Source organism: Centroberyx affinis, unplaced genomic scaffold (assembly GCF_046629955.1).
Source record: "Centroberyx affinis isolate AG114_WGS23_722 - 3 ecotype Tasmania unplaced genomic scaffold, CSIRO-AGI_Caff_v1 ptg001870l_1, whole genome shotgun sequence".
NCBI lineage: Eukaryota > Metazoa > Chordata > Actinopteri > Beryciformes > Berycidae > Centroberyx > Centroberyx affinis.
The window spans coordinates 12,696-27,349 of record NW_027280244.1 but is presented as its reverse complement, the minus strand read 5'-3'; the positions used below and the strand labels follow the sequence as shown (position 1 = coordinate 27,349).

Genomic DNA, 14,654 nt, shown 5'->3' with positions numbered 1-14,654 from the left:
TTTCATGTCAGGAGGAAGACAGATGTCACATCTAGAAGAAGAAGAAAAAATTACGCGCTAAAAAATTGTGGCTGAAATTACCGCCAGTTATCATGATCAGATTTGAATGAAAGTGACACGTTGCTGGTCTTCTCTCTCGTCGTCTGGTCGTCTCTCTCCAGACCAGCAAAACTAAACTGACTGATTTATTGATATGAAAATCCTTGTGGAGCATCTTTCAGAGCAGAGCAGGAACTTTCCCCACAGTGTGACTGGTGGAGAGAAACCAACCGACTGAATCGTGTCTCGTGTCCCGGTGAGATGTTGGGGCGGCCGAGTGGCCGTCACCATGTTAAAACCATATCTTTTAACATTTTGCCACATTCCAGCTGTTTGTTTGTGTTTTAATCATTTATTTAAAGGCTTCGGGCTGACTGCTGTTTTCAACCAAACCAAAGAAAACCAAATTTAAAACTTCACGGGTGTGTGTTTGTGTGTGACCTCATCTGCATTACGCCTTGTTTCTTTGTTAAATTTACCTGGGCCTGTTTGGTGGTTGTTTTTAAGAATGTTTTATTTTTTAGACTTATTTAAAGCACAGATTTATAATAATGATATTATCATTTGAGCATCCGTCTTCTTTGAGATCTTCTCGCCAGCACTTAATTTTCACGTATTACAACTCCCCAACGCTAAAACCAACCAGTGAACTATCACACCTAGATTGTTTTGTTTTTGTATTAGATGTATGTAGATTATATTTCTCTAATTTTTATAAATATATATCAGTTTGACGAACTGCAGATGACATGTATGGAGAACACTACAGCTGTAGTTACTCACGGATAATAAATAAATTTTTATCACAAAATGAAGAGGCTGTCTGCTGTGTGTTGTGCTGACTGGAAGATTGTTTTCTAGGCTTTTATTGCAGAGTGCGCTGCAGGACATGAGAGGAAATACGAAACGGAGGGACAACATGCAACAAAAGTCAGGATTTAGTGTCAGTCAACAGTAAGAAAACAATTACTTTACACATGCAGCTTTATTAGAAGTTTGCATTTAGCAGACTAACCATCATGTTTGTTAAATTAGCCTGTTAAGCTGCAGGATAGCCGTGTTTGTTTATCGTTGGTCTTCCAGGTTTATTTTTCTGACAAACTAGCATATTAAAGCAATGAGCGGCTGATTTTGTGAGTTTTCCTGGAACACAGCGACCTCTGACCTGTTTCAAGGCAAGAGAAGAAAGATACTAGCAACTCACATTAACAGCTGCCACAGTGGAAGTCAGTCTGACTCGACACGCCTGTTTAACAGTGTAATCATTTAACTGCAGTATGATTACACTGTTAAACAAGTGTAATCATATTGCAGTTAAAATTACCTTTTCAAATGTTTTGTTTGCGTTTGCTTCATACTGCGAGATGCTTCGAGTTGATCGCAAAGCCTAATTTTCATGACCAAATCCACAAGTCATTGATGTTTGAACAGTAATTATATGCAAAATGCCTATCTACATGTTAATAAGGAGCACTAGCGCATCAGCTCGCCTGTTCATGAAGGTTCCTGAAGAGCAAACACTCCTTTTTATTTTTCATTGTGGAGGTTTAGTTTATTTTATTTATTTTTTTTATGTCTTAGCCCTCTCCAGCCCAGCAGGACTGAACACAGCTATTGCTGACATGGAATTTGATCATTACTGAACTTTTGTGTTTCTTCCCTCAGCAAATCACATTTGTTTTGACTTTTTAAATAGAATCTACAGCAGAAAAATGACCTGTGGGCCTAAAGAAGGTTTCTGGACTCCTTTAACACTTGGGCAACACGAAAAAGACCCAAGATTTAATCTTTATTTTTTTTTATAATCTTGAAGTTGAAGTTGAATTTATTATATCAGTCAATCATCAATGTTGTAAATGTATAGACTTGCAAAACAATTAACTTTAATCATCAAAGCTAAGAATCTGAAAGGTTTAATTCCACAGAGGATCATTCTGCCCTGACGCCACCGGTGGTTCAAAACAACTGGTCACTTCTGTTGAATGTGTAACAGCTGAGATAATGAGCCCACCTGAGAGCAGCTCGTTAAGTCCTGACGAGCTCGTTAATAAAGTCTAATAAGACTGTAAACAGGTCATTAATCCACACCGTCTCTTTGCTCCCAGGACGGTCGGGTCACTGCTGCTGATCCACCTGAGGGAGCAGCAGCCTCTGACCAAAACAAAGAGGCCAGCGCTCATTAGAGATGCAAGCTGGAATTTATTTCTAGTTTTTATTTTATTTAAATGTTGGTTGTACTGTTTTCTTTCTCTGTGATCTCTGAACTTGGGGTGTATTCACATAATGTTGTCTAAAAGTTTTACTCACAGATGGAAAGTAAAGCATTTTCCTAAAGCATTGTAACTAAAATAGAGCTTTGTTTTCTGCAATATTTACAACCAAACTACATGTTTAGCTGTCACATATTGGTAGTACTGAATAACAGACAAACAGTTAAATTTGCCCAAATTAAAGTCTGGTATCAATATTAAGTCCTATTAAGACTTCTAATAACTTCAATGGTTTATCTACATTTTGAATGGATTTAACTGAAGTTTAACCTCAACTCTGAGAATCTTAAATATGACATAAATAAATCATCAGCACAGACATCAGTATAATGATGGTAAAAGATTCCCATTGTTTCTCCACCTGGTGGATTTGGAGGGAAATCTGCTGGATTGCGTTACGCCAGAAAACAGGAAGAGGGCGCTGTTCTTCCAGAGCCAATGGAGCTGAAGCTTTCAGAGGTTCTGGCAGCAGATGGTGTCCTGGAATCTTGCACCTGGCAAATATGGAATGAAAGGTAACACTTTACAATAAGGGTCACTAAGTTAAGGGTTAGTTAATGCTGAAGGTATTAATTTATACATTATTTAATAGTCATCTTTATAAACTATGAAATAATGTATAAATTAATACCTTAGTTAACATGAACACCATTAGTAAATTACACATTAGTTAACTGTTAATTAAGGGTTACTTAATGCTTATTAAGCATTAACTAACCTTTATTAAGCATTAACTTACCCTTAACTTAGTGACCCTTATTGTAAAGTGTTACCGAATGAAATATACTGTATCTCTAATCTGAAATATGAAATGAAATGAAATATATCTCTAATCCTCAAGAAAAACAAACCCTCTGAACATTGTGGTTCTTACAGACCCATAAGCCGTATAACAGTAAAAGTAACATACTAGCAAAGCTGATCTCCAGACGGCTGGAAAACTTTTTACCTTCACTCATTAATCCGGATCAAATGGGATTTATTCAAAGGAGACGTTTATATTCTATGAACCAATGGGGAATTGTCCAAAAATCCAGGAAACAGTAAGACTTGGTCTCAGGGCTGCTATCCCATGTTTCCCATGGTTTTCTTCATGAAGGCATTTGATTGTTTGTTTGATCAAGTGGCACTTTGTATTTGTGCTTTAGACAGATTTAGGTTTGGCACCAATTTTATTAAGTGGGTTAGACTTCTGTACTAGAGGTCTGCACAGGCCTGTTTATTTATGATTGCTCCCGTTGATTTGTACGGAAGCGTAATGCATTCTCTTGAGAGAAAAAAATGTGCCCTGTTTTTCTGAATTAACAAGATAATTATCTCAGAAAAACAGAGCAGAATTTATTTTTTTTTTTTAAATGGTCTGTTTTTCTGAATTAATGAGATAATTATCTCAGAATTCTGAGAAAAGTTTTCATTGAAAAAAATAATTCTGCTCTGTTTTCTGCCATTAGCCTAACTGTGCCAAATAGCTATTTGGTGCATGTGTGGCATGTAACGGCGCACAAACAGTGACATTATCCAGCGGGCAGCTTAAAAGCGTGACTGCCCGCCCGCAGCCAGAAAACACACACCACTAACATCTGTTGCAGGTTTGGTGACACCTGCGGGCAGCCATCCCCTCACCCCGCCCTGCCCCCCACTCAGACCTCTACTCTGTACCGCTCACCAATGGCCAGCGTACCGGTCGATGGCAGGCGCTGTCTGACTTTCCCCCTAGGGAGAGGAGCGAGGCAGGGACGCCCCCTCACCCCATTCCTCCTTACACTGGACTTTGAGCCACTCGCTGAGGCCAGAAGATTTTCCCACAAAATAACAGGTACCCTCTGTGAGCAGGATGGCTGTCCAAGTTGTTTGCAAAATATAAAAAAATGACATTTTGGAGGGAGGTTAGGTTAGCCTATTTGGTGCATCTCTACAGACTATGTAACCCTGACCTTAGCCTAAACCTAACCCTAGATGGCAAGAACCGAACATAAAATGTCAGTGTACATAATACCTGCTATTTAACATAACTTTGCATGTTCTGCCTGAGTTTGGAAGAACACTACGGATGGGGAAGCCACCTGCAAAGCTCTTGGAGCCATGAAAACAGTATACCCGCACAATAGCAAATAATGTGTTCTTGTCCTGCTGTATATAGTTTTTAACCCCTAGACAAGGCGATGGGACAACCACACTGGACAAACCTAACCCGACCTCCAACCCTAAGCCTCACCCTGGACATTTTGGTGGAACACTAGCTATCAGCCAGCAGACCATTCACTGTCTATGGTCCGTTAACCCTACATGAGGACAGCATGCTGACACAAGGGGCCTCACACAGACAGGAGCGTCCTGAGTGATAGGTGACGGCCTGTGACGCCAGTGGCTCTCTATTCAGCTGCAAAATCGGCAGATGATGCGGGGAGAGCATCATGATCTCAGGTTCACACTTAAAGGAATAGTTCACCCAAAAATGAAAATTCTGTCATCATCTACTCATCCTCATGCCAAATGAAACACAGGTGAAATTTGTTAGTCCATATAACACACAGGGAGGCTGCCAGCACAACAAATCTCCAAAACAGCTGAAATCAATGGGGACCTGTTCTTTAGAGTTCCAAATCAAAAACAGCCAAACAATCACACTGTGAATAGAAAGACCTATACACCATTATTTGTTGCAAATCAATCAGCTTTAGTTAAGATTTGCACAAAATTATGGTGTAAATATACTGTAGGTCTTTTTGGAACTCTGAAGAACTGGTCCCCACTGACTTCAGTTGTTTTGGAGAAGGCTGCTATGGAGTTGTGCTGGCAACCTCCCTGTGTGTTATATGGACAAACTTCACCTGTGTTTCAACTGGCATGAGGGGGGGGAGATGATGACAGAATTTTCATTTTTGGGTGAACTATTCCTTTAAGACTCATTTCACAAAATGTTCCGTGTCTGTATTGCCTGCAACTTGGGGAAACGCATTTTCCAAATTCTCAGGCTTGATAACGTCAATCTCGGAACCCATCGTCTATCCGTCTGACGACGATTAGACTCTGGGGGCGACGGCCAATATTTGGGGGTTTCCGGTGTAGCCAGCGGACATCCGGGCCAAGACTTCCTCTTCCGTGCGCCGGTCATTGTTTACAGTCCGACTAGCAACTTGAGACACGAGAATGGAGTTGGAGTTGAGAGACGACGTCTCATATGCAGATATCTGTTTATAGAGATTAGCCGAAATGTCGTCTGGACCTAAAAAACTTGTGAAACAATCCTGTCATAGACATCGTCTCTCAACTCAAACTCCATTCTCGCGTCTCGTGTCGGACTGTAAACAATGACTGGCGCACGGAAGAGGAAGTCTTGGCCCGGATGTCCGCTGGCTACACCGGAAACCCCGAAATATTGGCTGTCGCCCCCAGAGACTAATTGTCGTCAGACGGATAGACGATGGGTTCCAAGATTGGGCAAACTTCAAACTGTGATGATGAGGAAACTGTTGGGAATAAAGTTGCTGTTGTTGTCAGTTGCTGGTTGAGTATCTAATGAGATCCATGGAGGATGGAAACTGTGGGATAAAACCAGTTGACTGTTGACAGACGGATCAGCGTCTGCTCAGAGGAAACACTGAGCAGTTGTGTGAAAGTGTTTGAAACATTCACACAGGATGATTTGAAATGTCTGATCCACTTTTTCTACTCAACGTTCATCTTGTTGAATTCATTTTAGATGAAAATGTTCATGTCTCTGTTGTTGTCATTCCTTACAAAAGATAACAATCTACTTTTTCAGGCTCCATGGCTGAAATGTCAGCCTTTACCGTTCATAACTGATCCACAGTGTTTTTAATAAAGACAGTGTGTTTACTGATGTAATATTCCTGCATGTTTCATGTTTGCACCTCTGCTCCTGTTGTTTGAGTCTAATATTTCTCGGACATGAAGACATCCAGGATGGCGGAGGGGTTTAATGAGACCTATCTGACTCTGGCAGGTCACGCCGGATTCGACAAACTCCGATATCTCTTCTTCTTCATGTTCCTGACAGTTTACATCTTCATCTCCTTCACAGACTCCCTCATTGTCTTCCTCATCTGCTCCGAGCGGAGCCTCCACAAGCCCATGTATGTCTTCATTGCTGCTCTGCTGCTGAACTCGCTTGCCGCGAGCACCACCATCTACCCCAAACTGCTCTCTGACTTCCTGTCCGAGCGTCCCGTCGTCTCACGCTCCGCCTGCCTCTGTCAGGCGTTTTTCGTCTACTCCCTGGGCGGGTCCGGCTTCACGCTGCTGTCAGTCATGGCCTTTGACCGCTACGTTTCCATCTGCGAGCCGTTGCGGTACGCCACGCTGGTGTCACCCTCAGCCGTAGCGGCGCTGCTGCTGCTGGCCTGGCTACTGCCGGCCGGCCTGGTGGCGGGGGCGGTGCTGCTGGCCGGCCGGCTGCGGCTCTGCGGGTTTCAACTGGACAGACTCTACTGCAACATCTACTCCTTTGTGAAGCTGAGCTGCGGGAGCACGCTGGTGAACAACGTGTACGGCTTGCTGTGCAACGCAATGATCGTGTTTTTGCCGATAGTGTTCGTTGTGTTTTCATACGGCCGGATCCTGCTGGTCTGCCTGCGGCAGTCCGGCTCCATCAGAGGGAAGGCGGTGCAGACCTGCCTGCCTCACCTCCTCGTCTTCATCAACTACTCCGTCACCACCATGTTCGAGATTGTCCACAGCCGGCTGCAGGCCGACGTAGACGTCGCCGTTCCTGGCGTCATGTCTGTTTTGATCGTCATCATCACAACCCTGTTCAACCCGATGGTTTACGGGCTGAAGACGCAGGAGATTTCTAAACGGGTTAAAAAACTGCTGTGTTACCACAGAACTGAAGGATGATTTTTTAAACTTTCATATTACTGTTGTTCTTTAAACCTTTATTGATCCAGGAAAGGCTGAGTGAGCTCCACTCTGCTTCACACTCACACTGGGTTCAACCACAGTCTGCTGCTTTTTGTCACAACTGATAATACCTTCCCATTTATGAAATAAAGCATTAAAGTAAATAGAGTCCTGTAGCACCCAATAATGTAATAATTTCCTGAAAATGTAATAATGCCTGAAAATGTAATAAAATTTGCACTTAACTTGATCGAAAATATAATAAAACCCAATAATGTAATAACTTGACCAATAATGTAATAAAATGTCCTGACTGATACTGTAATAACATTTTTATGTTTATTTTTATATTTCATGCATGGAAATCATTTAATGTATGGTAAACTCTAGGCTTTATGTAGAATTTGAAATTTACAACAGATGGCAAGTGGTACGTTGTTATCAGGCAAAGATGCATTAAACTAAAATCCCTATCAATGGGAAATGAACCTGCCCATACCCATGCTGATTGGTCGTCCACCAGAGTGGATCTTAGATTGGACACCATCAGAAGATTTGTAAAAAGTAGAAACTTTTTTACTTTTACTCAACTGCACCCCCACGGATTATGATGGGGGGATCCAATCACAGATTTTCTAGTTTTAAAGGGGTGGCCTGACCAAAAAAGTTTGAGAACCACTGCTTTAACTTAAGTATAATTTCTGGGTACTTTTTACACCCCTGGTGATTTATTTCCTGATAAGGCAAAGTTAGCATCACTTTGCGTTGAGAATGGTACTGTCAAATTTCTGTGAGCCTACAGCCTAATTGTTTTGGTAAGCGCGGGAAAAGAACACAACTGCTGAGCGGCGGGAAAAGAACACAACTGCTGAGCGCCTGTCAATATTACGTGGTAGAGACAGGAACAGATTTAATTCTATGAATATGCTACGTTGAGTAAAGAAGCCAAACTTAACCATACTTGTTTTATATGTTTATTTCGTTACAATATCCCACAGAACAGAATGTTGAACTCAACATGACATGACAGGGCAAGTCAATCCAATCGAAACAGCCATTTAGGCTACAGTAACTTCTCCTCAACTACTCTCCTCAACAACGATCTCAGTTTAGCTCCACTAGAGCTCCACCTAGTGGCCAAAATGATTGGCTGTTCGTTATATTATTTTGACTTAATGAGGAACACGGAGAACGACAATGTCAATTGTCATAAAGTACTATGTCATTTTGAAGCAGAAAGTGTCATAACATATCAGTATGACAGTATATGTCAACTGACCACTATGTCACTTGACATAGAGGATGATGTCAATTTGACATTGAAAGTGACATAATAACCCTTTATGACCATGTGGAACAAACATTTATGACTGGTTATGTCTGTTTATGTCAGGTGTCATGTAGAGCGTATGTAGGTGTTATGAATGCTTATGTATACCCCCTTCAAATGAAGTGTTACCGAAAGTTGTTTCGTTGGATTGTGGTTGTTTTCATGAGGCAGTGTATTGTTGGAAATCTGTGGTATAGAGAGTGAAGAGGAAGGTTTAGGGAACAGTTACCTGGCTCCCCAGTGCTGCTCAGAAGCTTATCTGACCTGGAATGGTCTCCCAAGGAGGAGGTCCATCACCCACTCAATAAGACCAGGATGTAGCTGCATGTCCCTGAGTTTCTGCCCATGTGCATATGGCTGTATGGTGCTCAAAGTCTGCACTTTAACCTAATACTCATTCTTTCATTTGAAATCCAATGTATATAACATTCTTAAATTCTTAAAAAAAAAAATAATATAGAACTTTAGACTGAAAATGAACATCATCAGTTTTGAAAAAAAAAATGACCCACCTGAAAGGTATTACATTATCGGCAAAAATGGTATTACAGTATCAGTCAGGACATTTTATTACATTATTGGTCAAGTTATTACATTATTGGGGTTTTATTATATTGAACGGTATTACATTATCAGTAAAATGTTATTACAATATCAGTCAGGACATTTTATTACATTATTGGTCAAGTTATTACATTATTGGGTTTTATTACATTTTCAGGCGTTATTACATTTTCAGGAAATTATTACATTATTGGGTGCTACAAGCCATAAAGTGGTGAACACAGCGACCAACTGACCGTCTGACCGACCAACCGACAATACCATCCGTAGAGACCCTGCTGTCGCGGGCTAAAAATGACATTTTGGGGGGAGGTTAGGTTAGCCTATTTGGTGCATCTCTACAGACTATGTAACCCTGACCATAGGCTAAACCTAACCCTAGATGGCAAGAATCCTAACATAAAATATCAGTGTACATAATACCTACACCCTGAGTTTGGTAGAACACTACTTATGAGGAAGCCACCTGCAGACTTCCAACCCTAAAGCCAAATGTCCACCAGATGCGGCACAGCTCCGGCATGGAAGTGGAACAGCCAGGGCTCCAGAACGAAAGGCAATGTACACCACACATGTTTGATTGAGTTAAATGCATCTAATTTATAATATTTATTTATATATTATAATAATTTATATTTCTGTTTCCATAGTTGTTATATGTGGATTAGACACATATTGCATTTCCACTTTGTTGTTGATGAGCTGAGCTAGTTTGATCAGATCTTCACTGCGTCTTAGGAGTTTAAACCTGGATTTGATGTGCATGTCATTTCTACATGTGAACAATGTAAGTTAACACCAGATTTAAATGGAGTCAGAGGCTGCAGGCCTTCATACTCAATACATGATTTTTTTCGATGACTGTTCATATCTAAGTTACCCTTATCCCATAATAGTATGAACTGACAACAATGAGCAGAAAAGACGTGACATCGTTTTTTGTTCCAACACATTTCAGTTCCAGTTTTGACTGAACAGAGGTGTCAAGTCGTCTGTTTGTCTTTCTTTCCCTTGTTATGTATTCTTGTCCTCCATGCTAATGCTGCTCAGACAAGCTAACTGGCTCAGGTGAATAAGGTAAGACTTACTTGTTGGCATGACAACGCTGACAAATTGTGATTTGAGCTTTCAGATACAAGTGGCATGTAGTTGTATGCCTCTATGCACTCTATGCACTGCCTCTTGGCACCTATGTCCTGTCGGACTAGAACCTAGAGCTTTATGGCACTTACTCTCTGCCAAATGGGAAATTGTGACGCTTGGAGAGTGGTTACCAGAACCTGGATACTGTGGAGGTAAGGGCAACTATAAGCACGGCAGCTAGAGCGCTAGATGTTATCCTCAAGGGCCCCCTCTCAAGGGCCATGAGAAAATTGGTTGTTACCCCAATTGGATCAGGCCATGACAGCGCTGGTCTCCCCCTCTAAGTCGGTTCTTGGAAGGGCCAGCTGTCTTAGCAAGAATTGCAGGATCATGGATGGCCTGGAGCAGGGAGATCTTGATTTGACAGAGGAAATCCAGCAGCTTCCTAGTGTAAGGAACAGGCAGAGGCGGTAGACAAAGCCATGGCAACGTTCTGGACAGTGTGGCTCCACCTTTGGCTGTCCCAGTCCTGCCTGCAGCAGGAGGACTGTGCCGCCAGGCAAGAGTGCCTCAATCCTGGGACTCCCTGGAGCAGCCACACTGGGGTCCAGGGGACCTCAGGCCTCAGCTTGAGACATTTTGTAGACGTAAGTCTCAGTAGGCAAAGAAAGATGGCAGGGCTCGAGGTTGTGGGGTTCCAAAGCAGCTCACTCCTGATGGTGTCCTGAACCCAGCCTGTTGCTCCCTTTCAGACCACAACACAGCATGGTTAGCACTGGGGCAAAGCCCCTGGGTCCTTTCCACCATGACCCAGGGCTACCAGTTGCTGTTTTATCACAGTCCTCCCCTAACAAAGGTGGCTACCTTCTCTATAGTGTCAGACCCGCACAGGGCAGCACAGGGAGGTGTTCCATGCGGAACGGACTTTCCTCTTGGAGAAGGGAGCAATCAGATAGGTGGAGCAAGGCAACACACAGACTAGGTTACTTTCCCGCTACTTCCTCAACCCCAAGCGTGATGGGTATTTGCGTCCTATTTAGGATCTCAGGGGGCTTGTAGCAGCCAATAATGTAATAACTACCATTAATGTAATAACTGCCAATAACGTAATAATTTTTTCGTTCTGAATGTAATAAAAGTCGATAATGTAATAACTGGCCAATAATGTAATACATTTTCTGAACCAATAACATAATAACTTTTTGTGCATAATGTAATAAGTTATTACATTATTGGCTGGTTATTACATTATTAGCTGGGTTTAAAAAAAATAATAATTCATGAAAATGTGATAACTGGAGCCGATAATGTAATAATATACTTATATCACTTTATTTAAGTTTTATTTATTGGCTATAAAGTGTCACACTTCCATGACACTTATCCTTACTGTTGCCTCTTTCAAATAGCTGCCCAAAAACCTGACCACACACACACACACACGCACACACACACACACTAGGAATTATGACTATTTATTTGTTTGTGGTACTTGATGGTTAGACTTATCTCCAGCCCTGCCTTCTACTCCTTAACCATTTGAATACCAAATGAAGTGGGAGCACACATGTTCGCAAACACAGACAATTACTCTTATGTTGTATAATATGAAATCTATACCTCTTTGAAGATGCTTTGTCCTCGAATGCAAAGACCACCATTTCTTTTCATGAAAAATGTCATCTCTAATTAAACATATTTAAATCACTTTTTCAAGCAAACGGTTTCAACCACACTATTATACTCTTTCTCTCTATCTATACTCTCTCTTATACTCTCTCTCTCTCTCTCTCTCTCTCTCTCTCTATGTATGTATATCAGTAGCGAACCGTGACTCTTAAACCTTGGCCCTCTGACCCCCCTTCCCCTGTCGGAAAAAACGCAAACCACCAGCTTAGCTTACTGTGTCCTCTGCTATAGTACTGCAAAAGTTACCTATGACAATTCCAGCTCTGAAACAAAAATTAAGACGCTAGTCCAGCCTTAGCAATGAAACGAGCAAACAGCACGGAGAGAGTGAGAGTTATCACCAAAACAAAAAACATTTAATCTCTTAAGAAAAATGCAAATCCTCCTGACAAATAATCGCATCATCACACAAGCTGTGTGTGCACTTCAGCGAAATATGACAACGGGCCGGGGTGCAAAACGCATGACAGCAGACAGCAGACAGCCACCCCCTCCTACCACACAAAACCAAAAAAAAAAAAATGTAATGTAAGCCAAGCCTATACATCATGATGACAGCACACAGCCAAGCAACCATCAGCTACATCAGTGTCCGGACACATGATACAGCACGCACACAGCATTACATGACCGCTAAGTTGGTAAATTTACAGATTGACTGGTAATTCTGCACAATGACCGTTTTCCCAAATAAACCTTAACATAGACAGAACAGTGGCAGCGGCGGCCAGAATAAAATTAGTTGGCACGGCGGCCTATAAGTGTTTAAATAACTTACCCTTTGATGCATTACTTGAAAATGAAGTCCATCCTCCCGTCCTTCTGGATGAAGTGGTTGATGGCGGGGTCATGCAATTGATCCTTTGCTTTTAATTTCATCAGCGATTCGATGGATATTAAGGCCAAGTCTGACAGGCGGCCCTGCCCAGTGGTGTTCCTCGAGTAGGTTTTTATGCGCTTCAACGCAGAGAATGACCTCTCCACAGAGGCGGTGGACACAGGGATTGTCAGGATGAGGCATGTGAGAGTGTACACTTGTGCCATGCTTTCTTTCAGTTCTTTTTGGCTGGACCGCAACAGCGGGGCCAGCCCTATAAACGCAAATGTCTGTCACTCACTGACTGACTGACTGACTGACTGACTGAGTGATGAAGTTACGCCATTGGTCGGCCGTGGCACGTGGCACACCCATACAAGGTCCAGCCATATACTAGGTTTTGACCTAGTCTTGTTTGAGGAGAAACTGATGAATGTCGGCTGGGCTCTTACCCGCAAAGTCAGACATGCTGTACATGACAGTGAGCTCGGTGTAGAGTCGGGGCTGGTCGAAATATGCACCATAGCTGTCCATCAAACTTGAAAAGGCAGCATTGGGAAAATGGTCACTGTAATGCCCGAACTGTTGTGGATCCAGAAGGGCCAGGAACGCCAGCTTTTTGTGGTCACTAAAGCGGTTGGCAATCTGGGTTAACCCAACCCGCTACAGTAGAGCTCCCTGTACCGTGCGCAAACGTCTCCTTGAACCCCACGGCCGTGCGGAGGGCCAACCAAAGCCTGGGTTTCTTCGTAGAGCCTGTCGAACTTCTCTTTCTCCTTTTCAATTGCGCTGTGAAGCTCATCCACTCTGGCCAAGCAGAACTGGATATTGAAACCTTTGTTTTGGACAACATCCGAGTACGAGAAGATGGCGTGGAAGGTTTTCAACCAAAAACAGAAATCGAAGCTGGCAAGGAGGGTGATGTATCCATCAGCGCAGTGGACAGTGTCATCATCAAACTCTGTGTGGTGGTCTACGATGTGCTCGAATACATAGGAGAGTTACATGGCTTTTAACTTATGGAAACAACTTATAGACCTCCAATAAACACTGAGATTATTTACCTTTTTATTTTCTTTAATATTAATACTATCATTAGTTCTTTACATGTTTTTATGAGTGGGTATTCCCCACACTATCCAATTTCTTTCTTATTATTTATTATTATTATTGTTATTATTATTATTGTTGTTATTGTTGTTGTTGTTGTTGTTGTTATTATTATCCTACCTCTCTCAATTCCCTGGTCTTCTCTGCCACTGTGCACACCAAACGAGAATTGAAGCACCAGCGAGTAGGAGCTACTCGTGGAAGCCTACGCTGGCAAATATCATCCAGCAGCTTGGCGCGCTTTGCTGAGCGGCTGAAAAAGGCAGCCAAGCCGGAGAGGTGTGAAAAGAAGACCTTGCACTCTCTTATCTTGGAGACTCCCTGTGCCATGACAAGATTTAGAGTGTGGGCATAGCAGTGAACGAAGAGGGCCTGTGGAATGGTTTCCTTCACTTTCGCTTGCACCCCGTTCAAACCAGATGCCATAACGGCCGCTCCATCATAGCACTGAGCGACCACTTTGTCAACACAGCCAAAACCCTGCAAGAACTCCAGCAGCCGTGTAGCTATGGCCTGTGCTCGTTTGTCCTCTGTCACATCTTCATACTTGAAAAAATGCTCTTTCACCCCATCTTCAGTGACATAGCGAAGCACATATGACATCTGGGCCACGTTGCTAATGTCTGTTGTTTCATCCAACATGATCGCCACAAAAGGTGCCTTCCTCACCTCCTCCTTCATGCTCTCTGTTATGACAGTAGCAATGGTGCTGATCAGGTCATTCTGAATTTTCGATGATGTGCCACTGAACACCGTTGATGTGGCGAGGTGAGTGCGCAGGTTGCTGCCATACTCTGCCACTAAATCCAGCAACTCCAGGTAATTCCCTTTGTTTGCCGAGCCTGCTCCTTCATCGTGACCTCGGAATGGCAACTGCTGCTTGCCCAAG

General features: G+C 42.6%; 1 protein-coding gene across 1 annotated transcript; it reads left to right on the top strand.

Annotated features, from left to right (window-relative positions):
- The first annotated feature begins 6,236 nt into the window (after positions 1 to 6,236).
- LOC139653091 (olfactory receptor 11A1-like) lies at positions 6,237 to 7,169 on the top strand. Its single transcript, XM_071530047.1, has one exon. The coding sequence runs from the start codon at positions 6,237 to 6,239 to the stop codon at positions 7,167 to 7,169; it is 933 nt and encodes a 310-aa protein (XP_071386148.1).
- Positions 7,170 to 14,654: the final 7,485 nt, after the last annotated feature.